This window comes from Chroicocephalus ridibundus, chromosome 3 (genome assembly GCF_963924245.1).
Source record: "Chroicocephalus ridibundus chromosome 3, bChrRid1.1, whole genome shotgun sequence".
NCBI classification, from domain to species: Eukaryota; Metazoa; Chordata; class Aves; order Charadriiformes; family Laridae; genus Chroicocephalus; species Chroicocephalus ridibundus.
Window position 1 is genome coordinate 88,596,750 of NC_086286.1, and position 20,015 is coordinate 88,616,764.

The following is a 20,015-nucleotide window of genomic DNA, read 5'->3' on the forward strand; positions in this document are numbered from 1 at the left end:
TATCCAAGAGAAGCAGTTACGTTGAACAGAAATTTCAGGAGAGATTAAAGTAAATGTTAATAAGAAGTAGGATTTGATCAGGAGATAGTTTTTGACAGAAATAAATCTACAGATTATACATGCATGCGTTACACAAATTTTGCTCATTAATCGTGTTATTCCGCCACCACTCAATCCTACAGCAAGCTGGTGGCTTTAAATTTGATTCTCAGATTTTTAATGTCCACATTTTGCTTTTCAGGAAAATTTGGTTAAGTTGGGCGTAATACAGGAGGCAGATTGTCAGGCAGAGCCGCTGGCCCACAGCACCCGCTCTTTCCTCCCCAGAGCAGTGGAGAGCTTCCACCCCTCCTGCCAGAGCGGTAACTCTCCTGTGCTCTCTAGAGTTAGCCCAGAAACTTGATTTCCTCAGTATTTAACGTCAATGAACATTATGATAAATTGTTGCCAAGTGTACCTGTGAAAGCATGGTGATTTTTCATGCTGACAGTCATGCCATGTTAAAAAATACCTTGATTATTTTTTCTCTAAAGCCTGTTTTCAGCAAGTTGAGTGTCTTGATTTGATTTTTTTTTTTTTTTGGGCCAAATTAGTGATACGTTTTGACTTTCTTGACAGTTTGCAATTCTTTATTTTGAATGGGCACAAACGGTTCTCATTTTTCAGAATTGCCATTGCCAGACATTTACTCAGATGACTCAGTGTGATTTTTAAGTGGGTTGAAATACCATATTTTGAATCAAAATTCTTCTTAATGAAGTTTGGATAAGAATGTCCTGTACTTGTTGCAGGCAGACTTCGTGAATTACGTTTGTTTCTTCCATTGCAGTTTTCAGTAGTCAAAGGAGGGACTGTGTTCACGAATGCTGCAGGTGTGTTTAAAGAAGAAATAATTTAATGCTTTCTTCACTAGATCATACATTCTTAGAATGAACCTTTATTGTTCTAGGCTGTTCTGTGCAGCCTGTCAGTTGGCATTTTTCAGCAATGTGGAAATAGAACCACAGAATGGTTTTGGTTGGAAGGGACCTTCAAAGATCATCTAGTTCCAACCCCCTGCCATGGGCAGGGACACCTCCCACTAGACCAGGCTGCTCAAAGCCCCATCCAGCCTGGCCTTGAACACTTCCAGGGATGGGGCATCCACAGCTTCTCTGGGCAACCTGTTCCAGTGCCTCACCACCCTCATAGTGAAAAATTTCTTTTTTATGTCTGATCTAAACCTATCCTCTTTCAGTTTAAAACCATTGCCCCATGTCCTGTCACTGGAGGCCTTGGTAAAGTCTTTCTCCATCTTTCTTATAGTCCCCCTTTAAGTACTGGAAGGCCGCTATAAGGTCTCCCCAGAGCCTTCTCTTCTCCAGGCTGAACAGCCCCAACTCTCTCAGCCTTTCTTCATATACATGTCCTTCTTTTTCTTAAGATATCCTAGGTTGCTTAATACTGCAAACTTCTTATAAACAAATTGTCTCTATGATGCACAAAAGCTAAATTACATATTTTGGTGTATTTCGTGCTCCAGGAGTGCAGTAGTATTTCATGTTCTTTCAGTGTATTTTATGCTGGCTTCTTAAAATATTTGTAGTCTGACTTCTTGATAATAAAGTAATGCTATGAAAAAATACATACAGTATCACTGTCACTGTTAATTAAATACAAAAATATGTTAAAAAAACATGCTTTAAACTGCTTCCATTTTAAATTCTATGAAAGAGGAGCCCACCTGCTTGTTGTCCACACCTGGCTGCTGTTTCGATTACTTCTCAGTGCAAACCCTTGGTTTCTGTGTGTCTGCCTGCCAGCTGCTGGCACTCAGCACCCAGGGAACAGCCTTGGAGCTAAGGTGGTCAAAAAGTTGTTCCTTTTGGGACAAATCCAAAGTGCTAATCTGCACTGCCAAAAATCCTGTGCCCAGTTTTAGGCTGGTAGGCTCAGTCTCAGTAGACTTTTGTAGAACAGTCTTAAAATACTTTTATTTTGCTCTAATAGCTTTCCCTCAGTTAACATGGGTAACTCCACTTGATGCTGATGTAAGGGCACTGTATTTCTTTTCTTTCTTGGTCCCTTATCTAGGAGATCTCAGTAACAGAGCTGTCTGCCTTGTCGACAACTATTCTGTCTTCGTTAGGCTTCGTTATGTCCATTCTCAGTTTTCTCATGGTTACCCTTTTGCTTCATGGGGAGTTCCCTTCTGTATTAACTCATCTTGGTGCGTGCCACTCTTCTGAAGCCAAGTATCCAGGCTTGTTGGCTGTGAAGCAGTTCTGAGTCTGAAGCGTTTTCTGGTCTAGGCTGGTTTTCTTATTATTCCTCACTAATGAACTGGTAAGCCTTAATGCAGATGAAAGAGGCAAACTGTTTTCCAGTGGAGCCTGGACGCTGCTGCCTGTGACGTGTGACCTCATGGGCTCTGCAGGGTGTTTAACTGACGCCTCCCCCTGGCAGCAGCAGAATTGGGACAACTGGCAGCAGCAAATTTCCACATAGTCAGTTTGCTTTTTGGGTTGTAAGAAGTCAAATTCTCAGACTTTGAGCTGTTGTTTATAGCTGTCAAGAAGTGTGAAGGAGGAAAAGAACTTCTCACAGTAGATTGAAATAAAAATTCCTCTGTGGGAAGGTTATGGTAGCTTCCCTCACAGCGTCATGAAAGCAAGTAAAGCCCTGGAGTCTGAGCATGTTACGCAGCCGACAGTCAGCTGGTGATGCCAGGCTTTGTAAATTGAGGAACTCCAGTTCAGTTTCACCGTATCTTTATGCTTACACTGTAAGGGAATTTGGGCAGTGTTTCTTCTTCTTTGTTGTTAGAAAACTACACAGTGGGAGGGACGTCCATGGTTCGAACTGAACATGGAGGATGCGTTAAGGGATCCTGGTCCTATGTAGTTGCTTAAAGAGGTTACTGGTATTTGCACTTTTTCCAGTGAGTAGGAGGGAGTAAGAACTTTCTACCTAACCTTATTCATGAGGCGGCATCTTTGAATTTCTTGTCTGTAGTTCTTATGTTTAGTCTGCTCTTCAGTTTGGCTCAGTTCTTTACTAGGTGTTAATGCATGATACGCATGAGGGTGTGTGTCAGGACAAGTGATGTGACAGAACTCACTAAAGGGGAAGGAAAAAGGAGACGCAGAAAATGCAGGTGATGCTGGTGGTTCTGAAGTGGAAGATTGGAGAGGGTAACTAATTACCATCCTGAATTTAGGATAGAAAAATACCTATGTGTCCACACTTAGTAGAAGGTTCAAATTTCAAAGGCCCTGGGTAAATTTTTCTAGCTAGGCATCTGCGTTTTCAAATCTAGTATAAAATGTCATCTCCTTATACTACTGGTGGGTTGGTTTCTCTCAAATCGTATTGTGACCTCCTTTGGAATAATTAAGGGAGTAGTCATGGGAGGTGTCAGGATAAGGCTTTTCAGCAGTTGTTTAAAGATGCACATGATGTCCTTTATGATAAAATATTGAGGTTATTAGTCTTGTACACCTTGTATTTAAAGTCTGAAACTCTGTTAATGACACCTATGTTTTTCCTCATGTCTTTGGTGCAATTAATAATGTAAAACTACATTAGTACCAGTGTTTAGTGTTGAGAAACTTAGTGACATATTTTTAATAACTTTGTATAACTCATTTAAGATTTATTCAGCATGAGGATTTTATATTTTGTCTTGGATTATTAACTCAATTGAAGCAGCTGGGACGTGCTGAAAAAATTAGTTAGTTGAAGGGAGCTCTTCATGAAATGTTCATATATTTTTTTATGCAACGCGTATTAACTTTATTCTTTATTTCCATGTCTTATGCTTTCTCTTTTTCAGCTGTCAAACGTTTGATGAAAGAGGCCGCAGAACTGAAGGATCCTACAGATCATTATCATGCACAGCCTTTGGAGGTTTGTTTCTCTGTATGTTTGCAAGAGCTTGTAATTGGGCTGTGTTATTAAGATATATTCATACAGGGAAATTTGAATATGTATTTAAAATGTACATATTTAGATACTAGATACTTTTAGAACTGATTCCGTTCTTTTTTTCCTATGATGGGAATCAACAGCAGAATTCCACTTTAGTAGTATTGTAGTTCCGGGTTGTTAGGGAAAGTACATAATAGTGATTTTACATTGCACCTGAGTAATTTTATCACACAGGTACAATACATTTATTCCTCCTCCTCCTTCCTGAGACTACATAAATGCATTATGTTTTAAGTTAACCTTTTTACACCCAAACCTGACATTTGGCTCAGTTGCTGAGTTGCTCAACAAAACACTTAAGCCTAGGTGATCTATGAGGATTCACCATAGCTGACTATTTTGCATACAAAAAACTGTGAAAAACATAAATGGATGCAATTCCAGATGCCTTGTAAGAGAAAATGCTGAGATTCCACTTAAATAGTAGCTTCTTGAAGCCTTATAAACACCCAGTTAAGTTTTTGGGCTGAGAGGGCAGTGAAGTTCTGGCGGTTAGAAGCTTAAACAGCAACTCCATCTGATTTCATAGGAATAATAAAAAAGGCAATGTTCTGTGGTATTCAGTTAGGGGGGTTGATTTAGCTGTTCACAGAAATGCATAGCGCACTTAACATGCTTAGAGAAAATAGCATGTTCCTAGGTGCTATAAAATATACCTTATTATTGACTAGTTTTTGTCTGTACCTTATGTTTCCCCTTCTTGTGGTGAAATGTAAAGTTTAGTTTATGCTGTTACTTGTAACTTACATGAAGGTCTTATTTCTGGGTTAGAACAGTGATGCGCTGGGAAGAGAAGAGCAGCAGAAGAAAGGAAATGCTTCAAGTGTTCACAGTTACTTCCCAACCTTGAAAAAATTATAACTAGGTGGGCAGCCACAGCCCTGTGATACCAATGTTCAGCATTAGTTGAGAGATGTTGCTCACTGACAGCAAGGCTTATTTGGACTCCTGTCCTAACAGTAGGAGTTGTTTGGTTTGTAAATATCCTGGAAGTTGTGGGTGTCACGTGATCTGATACACAAAGCCAAACATGGAACCCCAAAGATATAAATAACTTCTCTTTAAGCATTATATGTCCAATGAAAATAATATTCCAAATTTCAAATTGCACCTGTTGTGCAGTAAGGCACAGTACGTATTTCAGTATTGTGGTGGGTTGACCCTGGCTGGATGCCAGCTGCCCACCAAAGCCACTCTATCACTGCCTTCCTCAGGGGGACAGGGGAGAGAAAATATAATGAAAGACTTGTGGGTAAAGATAAGGACAGGGAGATCATTCAACAATTACCATCATGGACAAAACAGGCTCAGCTTGGGAAAATTTGTTTGATTTTATTACCAAAGTCAGAGTAGTGTAATGAGAAGTAAAACCTAAATCTTAAAACACCTTCCCCCGACTCCTCTCTCCTTCCCAGGCTTAACTTTACTCTGGGATTCTCTATCTCCTCCTCGCAAGTGGTGCAGGGTGACGGGGAATGGGGGTTGTGCTCAGTTCATTACACGTTGTCTCTGCCGCTCCTTCCTCCTCAGGGGGACAACTCCTCACACTCTTCCCCTGGTCCAGCTTGGGGTCCCTGCCTCCACAAACCTCTCCAATGTGAGTCCTTTCCACAGGCTGCAGTTCTTCACCAACTGCTCCAGCATAGGTCTCTTCCATGGGGTATAGTCCTTCAGGAACAAACTGTTCCAGTGTGGGTCCCCCATGGGGTCACAAGTCCTGACAGCAAACCTGCTCCAGTGTGGGCACCCCTCTCCGTGGGGCCACCGGTCCTGCCAGGAGCTGGCTCCAGCGCAGGCTTCCCATGGGGCTACAGCCTCCTTCAGGCATCCACCTGCTTCGGTGTGGGGTCCTCCATGGGCTGCCGGTGGATATCTGCTCCACCATGGACCTCCACGGGCTGCAGGTGGATATCTGCTCCACCATGGACTTCCATGGGCTGCAGGGGGACAGCCTGCCTCACCGTGGTCTTCACCACAGGCTGCAGGGGAATCTCTGCTCCAGTGCCTGGAGCACCTCCTCCCCCTCCTTCTTCACTGACCGTGGTGTCTGCAGAGTTGTTTCTCTCACATATTCTCACTCCTCTCTTCTGGCTGTTGTGCACAGGTTTTATTTCCCTCTTATTAAATGTGTTAACCCAGAGGCGCTACCACCATTGCTGATGGACTCAGCCTTGACTAGCGGGTGGGTCCGTCTTGTAGCCAGTTGGCTTTGTTGGACGTGGAGGAGCTTCTAGCAGCTTCTCACAGAAGACACCCCTGTAGCCCTCCTGCTACCAAAACCTTGCAATGCAAACCCAGTACATCTATGGAGAAGCAAAAGAGGATGAGAATTCTCTGGGGTGTGAGTCAAGTCACTGTGTTGGCTTGGTCATGGAAGGGGCTTTGGGGAGGCTGTCATTAATGTTCTTTCTTGGGGTAGGTCTCCCCTCTGTTCTCAAGAAACTATTAATCACTGGGGCAAAGACCCAGTATTCCCTTACTTGACTCAGTTTTCCATCTGTCAGGTAATAAAACTCTTGTCATGATTGTTACAACTAGAATGGAGAGCCTGAATAATAAATTTGAGGGTTGCAACAAAACCATCGTGTAAGAAAATTACCAGACAGCTAGAATACTTTATCGTTTTAACCAGAATCTTAGTACTGTGTTGGTTGTCTTACTCTCCATGTGATTTTGACTTCTTAAAAATTCTGCTGTGCACTGTTTGTTTAGCCTGTCCTTGGTCAAGAAAATGGTGTTTAATTGTCTACTTCTTTGACGCATTCTTCTTTCTTTTTTTTTTTTTCTTCTCTGTTTGGTGGGGACATTTTAGGATAATCTTTTTGAATGGCACTTTACTGTTAGAGGCCCTCCAGATTCAGATTTTGATGGAGGGATTTATCACGGGCGAATAGTACTACCACCGGAATATCCCATGAAACCACCCAGCATTATTTTGCTGACGGTAAGCATGTTTACTAGTTTTTCCTTTTTACGTAATCAATTTAACTGCAGGTGTCAGAGGGACATTCTTGACATCTAGGGTAATGTTGTTTTTGTAAGAAAGGTGGCATAGTACAGTTAATGCTGCCAACTGAAGGCCAGAAGTCTCCCAAGGTGACTTTGGTGTTCTGTAATTACATGAAGCTTTGCCACCTAATAGATGGAAGTTTTCTCCAGGAGACAGTCGCGTTTCTGATGTGATTGTCTCATCTTCCTTTCTCTCCATGGGGCCATCTTGGTCTCTGTTGGAGACATTGGTCACATATAGGAAGGCAGACCTATTGTTTGGGGCAAAGGCCCACATTTTTGCATAGTTTAATAGAGCTATAGCTTTTCAATCTTGCAAGTGGTGTGTGGGTTACAGGAGCAACAGGCAAGCCACCATATCACATTGGGACATCTGAGGTATCAGTTAAGAGTTTCTTCATGAATGAATAGAAGCAGCAGGCAGACTTCTTTGTTCAGAAAGCTGAATGCCAATTTTGTGAGGTTGGCAGTAATATAATTATCAAGTATTGTTTGCATATAGATGATTTGTTTGGGTTTTTTTACAACTTGTACCAAACCCCAAGAGTTTACTTCAGCATGTTTTATTATATCCTCCTTCTTTTTTTGAAGGCCAATGGCAGGTTTGAAGTGGGGAAGAAAATTTGTTTAAGCATCTCAGGGCATCATCCTGAAACATGGCAGCCTTCATGGAGTAGTAAGTAGCAATTATTTGGAAAATGTTACCCCCCTCAAGCAACAAGATCTTTAAACTGAAAAAAAATAATCTCATAAAGAGTGTTTATAGAGGAAAAGGAGACAGATTTTGAGGGATTAAAGGCACGGGAGAATTTGAGAAATGTAAAGTCATGAAAGAGCGACATAGGAGGATTTGGGAATGGTATTAAATAAATGTGGGGTGAAAGGATTGAGAAACTGAGCGGTGATGGTAAGCTCTTATTTATTTGGATGCACAAGCATTAAGAATTCTCAGACTACTTAGAATATTCTTTGTTGTTTTTTTTTTTTTTTATTAAATTGTTCTTATGAAAATACTTTAAATCGTATTACTTTATCCTGTTTGTATAATCACTAAAATCAGCTTGAATGTTGATAGAGGGGAGTGTGGTCGACTTTTAAATCTGGTGCTGTACTTCTGAACACTCAAGAGGAAAGACAACGTGGTCTGAGTTCGGAATAACTGAATGTTTTTTACCGTTTTTTTTAAATTTCATTATCGCAGAAATTGAGACTTCACACAATTCATTCAAGGCAATATTTCTGCATTTATATAATTTTTGTCTTGCTGAGTACAGTACATCAGTTATTTCTTTGGATATCAGTTGCGCTTTTAAAAGATGGTGATAAGATCTTAGGAGTTTTCTAGCAGACCACTCTTCAACTTTTGTGAAGTCTCTTATGTTATTTTTAAAGAGTAGAAAATACTGTCTTCTAAGTAGGAGGTGTAAATATCCTATCTCTGTTTTGTGGTGCTTATATTCATGTGATATTTATTTACCAAATCTACTAGCAAAGTGTCTTGAATTCTTAAATTTCATGACTCTGTAAAAATGAAGGATAGATATTGTCAAAAGAGGTGTTATAGATGACAATTCTGTTATGAGCTGTTAGTGGTAGTTAAGTAAGCTCTTTCCGCAGCATAATTACATACAAGGAACAAATTCAGTGGTACGTTGCTTAAAGAAAACCACTGAGCTTGTGCGCACTGAATCGCGGAATTCATGTCTAATAGAAAACACACACAAAAAGAAGGTGGCGTTATGAATCCTCTTCTTTTCCTCACCATTTATATTTTAATACTGCCTTACCTTTATTTCTTCAGAACCCGTTTTAACGTCTGGAACTCTAATCTTTATATTGATGCAATGTTTTTGTGACAACTTTTCTTCTCTGTGTTGACTGATGGAAGAATAAGGGCTTGCCTTTCAGTTATAATGTGAAGTTTAAAAAAAGTGAAGAAAGCCTTGCTGTGTACCAAAAAAGCCGGTGCTGCTTGTGTGAAATTCAGACTACTCCTTTGGACAAAATTAAGTTCTGCAGGCAGAACTGCAACTTTTCTGTACTTCGTGTAGAGTGAGATAAAATAATAGTTGTTTCTGCAACCTTGTTTCTATCTCTGTTTTCCCATTTTAGTAAGAACAGCTTTACTAGCCATTATTGGATTTATGCCAACCAAAGGTGAAGGAGCAATAGGATCTCTAGATTATACACCAGAAGAAAGAAGAGCTCTTGCAAAGAAGTAAGCACTTAAGTTTGTTACTGTAGGTGTATATATGTGTATGTATATATATATATACACACACACACTCTCTTTTAGGGTAAACGATTGAGTAGAAAGTAAGTCACTTCAGTCCGTTCTCTTGCATTTATTACAAATATAAAAAAAGGTCTATACCTTGTGTATTTCTTTTTTTCCTGAACACTGTGCAAACTCAGAACTTATGGTCAAATAAAATACTTTGAGAGGGCTGTGTTCCTCCCAGCTTTGTGTGGTCAAATTAGAGGTTTGCCTGAAATTGACTCTGAGAGGTACAATTAACATTGTGATGCAGTGGTAATTGCAGCGTGGAGGGAAAATGAGTCTGATGGAATTGATAGTAAGTGTAAGTGGGAGAGAAAACAACCAAAACAATGATGCATCATTTCCCTTGAGTAAATAATAATGAAACAACAACAATAAAAATATGAAGCACCAGTTTCTGAATGATTTTTAGGAAATTAACTTAAAATTAGATTTGTGCCTATGATGAAATGATTAGCTTAGTGGATAAGGAGAAAGCAGTGGATGTTGTTTGTCGTGACTTTAGCAAGGCTTTTGGTGCTGTCTTCCTTACTATCCTCAGAGAAACTCATGAAGTACAGCCTAGGTAAGTGGGGTCAGTAAGGTGGATTAAGAACTGGCTGAGCTGCCTGGCTCAGAGGATTGTGGTAAGCAGCACAAAGTCCAGCTGCAGGCCGATTGCTACTGGTGTACTCCAGGGGTTGGTACTGGCACCAGCACTATTCAGTGTCATTAACAACCTGGATGAGGGGGCAGAGTGCACGCCCAGCAAGTTGGCAGACAATGCAAATCTGGGAGGAATGGCTGATACACCATGAGGTTGTGCTGCCATCCAGAGGAACTTCAACGGGCTGGAGGAATGTCACCAAGTTCAATAAAAAGAAACGCAAAAGTCCTGCCCCTGGGGAGGAATAACACCAGCTGGAAAGGAGCTTGGAAGGGGACAGCCTGGGGGTCTGGTGGATACCAAGCTGATCATGAGGCACCAATGTGCCCTTGCAGCAAAGAAAGCTAGTTATATTTTGGGCTGCAGTCGGAAGAGCATTGCGAGAAGGTTGAGGGACATGATCCCTCATCTGTACTCAGCGCTGGTGAGATATCTGGAGTGCTGGGTCCAATTCGGGGCTGTGTCCATATCAACATACAACAAGAAAGATACGGACTTACTGGAGGGAATCCAGTGCAGTGCCACGAATGTGATTGAGGGGCTGGAATGTGTTTCATACCAGGAGAGGCTAAGAGAGCTGGGAGTGTTCAGCCTGGAGAAGAGAAGGCTCAGGGGATCTTATCCATATGTACAAATACCTGAGAGGAAGGTGTAAAGAAGGCAGAGCCTTTTCACTGGCATCCAGTGTTGGTATGAGGCAATGGGCACAAACTGAAACCCACAAAATTCAATCTGAATGCAAGAAAACACTTTTTACTGTGAAGATGGTCAAAGCACTAGCACGGGCTGCCCAGAGAGGTGGTGGAGTCTCTGTCCTTGGAGGTATAAAAATGTGAGTGGAAACAGACCTGGGCAAATTGCTCTGTTTGACTCTGCTTTGAGTAAGGAGACTGGACTAAATGATCTCCAGAGGTTCCTCCCAACCTCAGCTATTCTGTGATTATCCTTAAATGAACTCTTACACCTGTGGGGGCTTTTTTTGATCTTTCTCCTTTCCCTGTATTGGGAGGAGAAGGTACTTGACCATATCCCTATCTTATAAGCAAAGTTACTGTATTCTAAATTGTAACTAGTACCTTATTTTGAAGGCAGCTGTGAGCTTATTCTGCCTGTATTCTGAGACAGTCAGAAGCTCCAACTTTTCTGTCAGCGTGGCACTGAGTCAAAGCTAATAAACCCTACTGAGAAGCAGGGTTTGGTGGATTGGTCTTGATACTATGCTATCGAGGCGGTGTGGTTTCTCATGGTCTTGGAGAGCTGCCTGCAGTGTGCCCTGTAGACAAATTATGTGTGCTAGAGAGGAAGGGTGATGCTCTCATAGAAGCTGAAATTCCTGCATGTGAGGTGCAAGCTCCTGGGTCAAATTTAATGTTTGTAATAATAGTTAATTAATAGTAATAATTTACGATTTTAATTTGCTGCAGATATAAAGTAAGTTTTAAAATGGTAAAAAAAATATTAATAAAGTATAAATAATAACAATATATAAGTCAGTTAATATTTTCCTAAATGACATGAGAGAATATCTATTTGTAGTATAGATAATTCTTAACGTATTTTTTTTCAAGATAGTGTGATTTGGATCGGGGGGAAGTACTTTCAAGCTACTGGTCTTGACACCAATTGTCTTTCTGTGGATTGTTTTGCAAATAGTTTGTTTAAACAAGCACACAGGAACATTACGAGAACATGCTATTCTGAGCTATGTCGTTTGTGGCCAGGTCACAAGACTTCTGTTGTGAAATGTGTGGCACATCTATGAAGACAGCCCTCTTACCACTAACATCCGGAAGCGTGTCAAGCCAGGCAGACAAGGAGGCTAAGGAACTTGCAAGACAAATTAGCTTCAAGGTGAAGTCACTGTTTAAACTTTCATCTCTGTTGTATAGATGTAAAAAAATTATTGAGGAAAAACTTGTAAATTGCAGAAACATTCATCATTTCATAAACCTTCATCAATCACTACGTGGAAACCTGTTTTTTTTTTTTTTTTTTTGGACAGTCCAAAAAAGAAAAATAGGAGTGGATCTCTTGCATTGTGCCAATTAATAAATTGTGCATCTCAAACACTGATTGATTAGCTTTAATTTCAGTGGTGATCACTGTGGTAAGAACTGCCTATCTATGTTGTTTTTACTTCCATGTTTTCAGTCACTAATAACTTGATTAAATTCTCCAGAATTAGTCTTAACATAAAAAGTGTTAGGACTAAGTTTTGGCAAAGCTAACTAAATTTTTTTTTTCCTTTGTGATTCCCCGTCCCCCTCCCCCCCCCCCCTTTTTTGGCTTGTGGAAGGAATAAAACATATTCCTACTGAAAAATGGTTGCAAATTCTTTTGATCTACTCTACAGCTGAAGATACTGAAAGTTGAACTCTGGTATGGAAGTTGCTGTTACCCAAAAATGTGTTCTCTAGCTTGTGTTTCAGTGAAAGTAAGGTTTGTTTAGCCAAATATGTGCCTTAGGAAATTGCATGTGTTGCATGCACAGTGGTGTTTTTCACTGGATTTTCCACTAAACTCTTAAATCAGCCACTAAGGAAGACTGCTGTGCATGAGGCAGGGAACTGCAGTGAAATATATTATGACAATGTGACATTGGTGCAGAATGCGTCCTCACTAAGGTCAGGGATGATAGTATGTCCTCTTTTATCACCATTGGTCTCCTTCTTGTCCTAAAGAGTACTTTTTTTTTCTGTGTGTAAATGCCATGAGAGTAAAGATTGCCTCCTGCAGAGCATTAGAGCAGCTCATGGTCTAAGGGAGAGTCCAGCCCCATGGCATTGCATTGGCACTTTGATGTTATGGCGCAGGTGGGAAAGGCAACTCATCTCTGGAAAACATAAATAGTATCATAAGGAGATTGTGAGTGACATTAGACTATAAAGAAACCCAGTACTGTAAAAGCAATGGTTCTCAAGCTTGGGGGAATAATGGGCAGCTGTTAACCTTCAACGGTTGGACTCGATGATCTGAAAGGTCCCTTCCAACCTAGGCAATTCTATGATTCCATGACTCTGATTACTGCCAATTTTGCAGGACCTGCATACTGCTGTGCAATCTTACATCTAGACATGTTGACACAGTTGCATCTGTGTGTAATAACGCTTATGATAAAGACATCTCAAAATATTTTACAAAGATGAGAAGGTACAGGGACAGAGTTTAAAGCTGAGCTACTTAGAGAAGCAATGGACTGCTGTCTCCTGGCTTTTTTACAACATATAAGGGTTAAAAAGTGCAGGATTAATTTTTGCTTAAGAACTACTAATTTTCGTCACAGAAATTCTAGAAATATCAGAGTATAATTTTTTTTTTTTGAAAGAACTCTTAACTTAAATTTCATACCTTTATCAGTTTTAAAATGAAGGACTTGGGGACATCAATCTCTAAAGAATATTAGTGCGTTCCATGTAACTCCACCTCCTAAGAACAAGCACTTAGCAAGGGAAAAATGAACAAACGCCTCAGGTTTCTCCAGCCATTTACAATCCATTGTGGGTTTTTTACAAGGTAAATCAGTTCTATCCACTGGTTGCACCTTCCCTCCCTTTCTCAGATCAAATTTTAGGGATTGATCTGTTTTTTAAGCTTCATGCTTCTCTGCTTTGCTTTGTTATTGTTTGTTTGATTTATGTTAAGCTGAGGCATTTGATTGATGTGTTTGTAGTAAATAAATAGTATGAATTACTGGCAGGGAATACAAAAGTTTTTAATCGTTTGGATATATCCCATGTCAATTTATGGGGTAAGATTTAACATCAGATTGCTGATTGAGTGCATAATTCGAGAGAGCCTCTCTACTAGCAATTATACTGGCAATCTCTACCTTATCTTGATCCTTAAAGAAGAGATTTCCTAACTTTTTCTAGGTGATCCTGGGATGATGAGAAATTATTTAATACCAGTTTTAAGCAAAATGGTAACTTTAAAAAAAACAACCCATGTGTAGTATCGAGAAAGGAATATGAAATTCAGGAGAAAAAAAAAAAACAAACCATGTTTTCACACTGCAGTTTTCCTTCTTCTGTGAGCCTCCACCTTTTGTTCCCATCTGTTTTAATAGAAAATTACATTATTTTTTTTAATCAGCTTTAAATTGACTTGCAGATTGTTTTGTGCATTTTAGGTGCTATATACCATAAATTCCATTCACCTTAAAAAAAGAAAGGATAGATGACTAATAGCATATGCATTACTGTAAAACGATATAGTTTATCTACATGTTGCCATCACAAGACACATTTTGCAGTAAAATAAATTCTCCACTCACCCTCATTATTATTTTTAAACATGGTGATCTTCTGTATTCTCTCCAGCTTTTCTGGACACAGAGGTAAGGGCTGGAGAAAAGAGAGACTTGGTGACAAAAAAATATTTCAGTTTTGGAAACTTTCAAGTACTTTATTTATTTGAATGTTAGTCTGACTTCAGTCTAGCATACTAGACTTAGTACCTTCATGAACTAAAATAAATCAAGTACACATTTTGTAGAGTATGTGCTTTGTAGAGATTAACAGTAAAGATGAAGTGAGCTTTTCTTGGAAAAAGCAGAAGTATGAAAAGCAGTGGTCGCGGATTCCAGGGAAGGAACTTGCAACTGGATATGGGAAAGGAAAATTCACCCTGCTGGTTGTCAAATGCTGGAGTAGGCTGACCAGAGAGGCTGTGGAGTCTGCAGCTCTGGAGATGCTCAAAACTTGACTGAACATTACTCTACTTTGAGGAGGGAGTTTGACCAGGTGACATCTAGAGGTCAATTCCAGCCTAAATGATTCATAATCCTGTGTTGCTTTGTTGCTGGTCTGTATTTGAGTCATAACTTGTCCTAACTAATATTAGAGTTCATAATAGTCAAGTGCAAAAGGAAAGCAGTGTTGTCAGATTATAAGTGTTTTTAAGTCTTAAATTCAGGTTGTTTCAGTGATATATTTTTCATATTCTCCTAAGATAATATACATCAAGAAACAGGGAATTTAATTTCCTCACACAAAATAGTATCATGAAAAAGAATATTGTTATCTTATGATCTTATCAGCTTTTTATCACCATAACTGGTTGTTTTCTAATACACTATTTCTTACTACTACTACCACTACTTATATCTGCATCTGAAGACAAATACTACATTTGGAATTGTCATCTTTATAATAAATTGAGATCTAGATACATAACTTGGGAGGTAACTTGCTTGCTGATAAAAATTGATCTGGTCATGAATTTATTTTTTTTTAACGTGTCAATTTTAAAGTGTTTCAGTTCAGAACTATGATGCTATGTCCTTTTCCATTCCCAAGGGATTATTACAGGCATATATACTGTTTAAACAAGAGGTTTGTTCATGGTCTTGTACATGTCACTACTGATCTCTTGTCTAAAATTTCTAAAAGCATGAAACCTAAATTCTGGGAATTGATGCTTATTAGACATTTTATACACATGTACAGAAGTGGTATTATAAGACTTGTATTTTTACTTTTGCTTGTGCTGAAATTTAAATACTGGAAACTGAGGGACGTGTGCCTGACACAGTGTAGTGCAGGGTCTATATGCTCACTCTGACTGTGAAGCAGCTTTGGTACTCGAACCAGTATAGCCACATTTAATTAGCGCTTACTGGAGGCTCATTAGCCCTGCTGTGAGAAGTAAGCTAGATTAGTTCACTTGTAACAACAGTAGTCAGCATTCACTTAAGGACACGAGAAACAGAAGTTTTGAGAAATGGTGTTATTTCTGGCATAATGTTGACCTGGATCTTCTAAAGATTTTTCTTTTTTGCTCTATACATCTGTGCATTTCTTGAATGTTTTAGCTGTTGTTATGTGCAAACAAAATTGTTTTTTAAACTGATATTTGCACATCTATACTCTTATTTCTAAAGAATGAGATTTTCTTAAACCTGTTGGTGTGAAATGTAGTTGGCGTACTTGATTATTACATTTCAATAAGTCTCATATTCTCCATAAATTAAAATACACATTCCAAAATAAGCCAAGTCTCTTAGGAGCAATTTTCATCTTGTCTCTGAAGCGTACGTGTGTCCTCCTTGTAGGCAGAAGTCAATTCATCCAGGAAGTCTGATGCTGGACCCTCAAATGTGTCAGGACTGAACTACTCTGCTGCTTCACGTGAGCCCCAGCAGGATGGTGCAGCTAGAGCATTCCAGGATCCAACAAGTGCGGCGGTATGGTCCGTCTTTGAGCTTTATCAGTGCAAGTACAGGCATAGTCTGCACATGAAATCAATACTATTAAGTTGATTGGAGGCTTCATTAAGAATATGTAGTTCATGCTTTTCTTCTGTACCTTCTGCATAATTTTATATAAAATTTACATGTAAACTTTAGCAAACAGTATGCTGAATCGTTTTTAGAAATAAGCCTTTTTGCTTTCACTTCCTTCTCTTAAAAAGAATAAATAATGTTCTTCTAGCAATTCTTGTTCCCAGTAGTTCCTTTAATGTATGGGTTAACAGTTCATTAAAATATTACGGTGTCTGAAGTACTACAATTTACCATCTGCATAACATATCATAGTTTTTTGCAATAGAATTCTTAGCTAGAGGCAAAAAATGTTTCAGTGATAATTTGCAACTTTTAAATATTAATTAAGGGTATCTTCCTGTTTTTTATAACCTCTTAAGTAAATCTGAATAAAATATTCTAACCATTTGAAGTATGACACTTCTGTTTTAGTACTGCTAGGTGTAGGGCTTACATAATGGTTTCAGAAGTGACCGGGGCCTGGTGGTGGGCCAAGGCAGCTGCTGGTATGACTGTGGCAAATGCAATCTGAATTCACTGATAAATTGCAGGCAAATCCCAGCTAAGCTGTCTTTTTTAGGGAGGATGGGTCTGCAGATCGGTTAAAAAAACTAAAACACGTCAAATAACGTCAGACCATCTGTTGCATGTTTGCAATGTATTTTCAAGCTATGTAGAAATATAAACGTGCTAATAGCATACTTTTTTCCCACAATAAGGATTTTTCCAGATTTTCCAGGATTTAATAAACCATTTTATTTTATTCTTCTTATTACAAATCCTGGCTAATATAGCAGAACTAGCCAAAATACCAAGGCATTGCTAGTATTTCCTTGAGGAAAAAGAGACTGATTTTTCCTTTTATTAATACCACTTCTTAGAAATTTGTTCTAGTCAATTATGCTGATTTAGTAAGTAATGATTGACTTAATTTTCATCAGAACAGTCCCATGCAAGATGAAACTTTTAAACATTTAAATGTATGTAAAAATATTTATGTGTGATAAAGTTTAAATGATGAAAAATGTATTCATGTTTTAAGAGATCAGACTGTCACACTCATGACTGGTAGAGTTTGAAGCAATACCTGTGTTTCTGAGCTGCCACATTTTAAGTGTTAGTAATATTCTGGAGCCATTGGGGAGTGAAAGCATACAGCCACACAGTGGAAGAAAGAAATGGGTAACAGGAAAGACTATTGTAAAGAATTTGAGCTTGCTATTTTTGTGTTCTTATACATGCAAAAGTTAATACATGTCGTCCCAAAGTAGGGGGCTGGAGGTCTTGAACTGCTAAAAGGCATGCAAACCTCAGACCCTTTCTACTCGGCTGGGCTTCTTGCATGTGTAAAGTCAGTTTGTTGGGTTAGTTCTTGTGTAATTCTAACTTGCTGAGTTGTAAGTGTTAGATGTGGGCAACATCAAAATTATATTTTTGTTCTCTTCTTGGATAAAATATTTACCACTTACTCTACAAATGCGTGTTTAATTAAAAGCTATCGTAGAAAATTTGCTGTTGGGAACTTGAAATGTTATGCCCTTTGAGAATAAAAAGGGCAGAGGTAGACTTAATGCTCAATCCTTGTATTAGCTTACATCCTTCCTTCTGGTGTAGTAGATCTAATGCACCTAATTCTGAAGTCATGGGACCTTATGTCCTGCTACACAATACAGAGGAAAAAAGTAGCAGTAATCATGCAGGAAGAATGAAGTGTTACCTTTCTTCTGCTCTTGTAACAGTTGTAACCGATCTTCCTTGAAAACATGATGGGAAATAGGTGCTAAGGAGAGGGTGAACCTGTAGGTGAAGAGGGAATCTGTAAACTCTTTTATATGGGAAAACCAATTTACAGAATGCTTCATGGGCAAGTTTGTTTTTTCCAGCAACAATTGTCTGTTCCCTGATTTTTACCTTGAAGCTGCTTGAAAGGATAGAGATTTTGCAATGAATTAATGGCAGGACAATTGTGAGTACAGAGATGCCTTCCTGGGATAGGTTTAGTGGAATTCTTGTGTGAAGAGCCAGTGCGGAGTAGTCTTACAAAACACCTCTGACTAGACTACTTCTGACTCTATAAGTATGCAGACACACTTCTAAAAATTAATTTATTAAGTTTGTAGTAGCTGTTGATATCTACTTAGGGCGTAGTAATGGTACATTACTCCTGTTTGAATATTCAGATTGCAAGCAAAGTACTGCTGAAAGTTGGCTTGATTAAAAGAAAATTAGATTCTTCCACATCTGAGCAAAAGAATGTTTTTGAATGAATATATTGTAGATACTCAGGTTGGACTCAGGTCCGGATAAAGTCACCTGCTATGCCATTGGTCCTCTAAATGTTGGTACCAAAACCCATCACAGCCCGTGGGACTAGTTATTGGGGCTGGAGAGCACTTCGGCTCACTGAGAAGCAGAAGCTTTTGGTGATGTCCCACCTTGGTGTTTACAGTCGATGTATAAAATTATAATTCTTATCAAGTACCAAAACCACAAGCTAAAAGCTGTGGTTAGGCTTTTTACTGATAACCTGGCAATAGATTAGACCTCAGTACGCCTACTATTAAACGATATACTGTAGTAGCGTCCTCAACTAATGTACTGGCCAGATGAAGCGTTGTAATGAGGAGTGATGACATAAAGAGTGTAACTGAAGTCAACTAATCTTGACCTGATGAGGGAGGTTTCTATGAGAAAAGGAGGCTATGTTCTGATACATGAGATTTATAGAAGCCCTTATTTTTAATCATATGTTCTGAATTATATATTGTTAAAAAGTGTTTCTGTTTATCCCTGTTAAGTGGTGTCTTAAGTTTTGTAGTACTACAGCAACAATTTTAAATGTCTTGGCAATCTGGAGTACTTGGCCTGACTTTGATTCATTATTAGCCTTTCAGTCCTGCTGTATCAAACTTCAGCTGTTCTTCAGTTGGAAGTTATATGGACAAACAAGTATTTCACCTATCCTTCTATCTTCTTGTTTCTGTATCTCTCTGAGATCATGAGTATAACTGAAGGAGGCTTCAGTAACCCAGAGGTATGAGTTGGTTCTGAGTTCCTAGAGTTTGCTATATTTTTAAAACATCCCTTCCAAGATGATTATTTAATACTTCTAGCATTCTGATAAATGTTTTTAAAATAACGGCCTGGAGACATAAGTGATGCAGTGAATGCTACCATTCTGCAGTAGACTGAACACAGGGTAGATTTCCTGACTTGCATTTTCTTACAAAATAGAACTCTTTGGTAATTCTAATAAATGTCCATTTTACTAAACTAGCCTTATTTATCAAACTCAGATGTCCTTGAAGCAAAGTTTTCTACCAGTCCTAACAGTTTCAGAAGCTTCAGAAATAATAGGACACACAAAGTGCGTATTCAGTGACTGTAAATATCACATGTTAAAGGTGACTACAATGTAGCTTTTATTAAATATTTTTATTTTTAGTCTATTAAGTTCTTATCCCCAACATTGTCAGTATGCTCTGGCAGAAAATACTTAAAATTGGATGGAAATTGTGTCATGTGAGGTGTTGGGTTAGTCTAAGAATCTTGACATTTTTGCTTAAGGAGAATCTAAAAACTTGCCATAAGTGAAAACACGAAGATTGTGATTTATTTATTTTTTTAAATTTTATTTATCATACAGCCCATCTGTCATTTTGGGGATTCTTAAGTCTTCAAACAAAAAAATCTTTTTCTAGATGTATATATTATTTAAGATACGCTAGCATCTGGTGCCAAGTTTATATCGGGTAATGATCGCTCCTTTCTTATCTAACTTCCTTCTGCATGTCTGCTAATACTTGGTTGTTGATTATGTTGGGAATCCCAAGGCAGTGGGTTAGCTC

General features: G+C 38.9%; 1 protein-coding gene across 1 annotated transcript in view; it reads left to right on the forward strand.

Annotated features, from left to right (window-relative positions):
• The window catches only part of UBE2J1 (ubiquitin conjugating enzyme E2 J1), a 32,873-nt gene that overhangs the window by 8,248 nt on the left and 4,610 nt on the right, over positions 1-20,015 (forward strand). The window contains exons 2-7 of the mRNA XM_063329994.1: positions 3,815-3,888; positions 6,782-6,913; positions 7,570-7,654; positions 9,091-9,196; positions 11,627-11,756; positions 15,958-16,089. Of these exons, the coding sequence (XP_063186064.1) occupies positions 3,815-3,888; positions 6,782-6,913; positions 7,570-7,654; positions 9,091-9,196; positions 11,627-11,756; positions 15,958-16,089 (659 nt within the window). The remainder of the gene's footprint in view (positions 1-3,814; positions 3,889-6,781; positions 6,914-7,569; positions 7,655-9,090; positions 9,197-11,626; positions 11,757-15,957; positions 16,090-20,015) is intronic.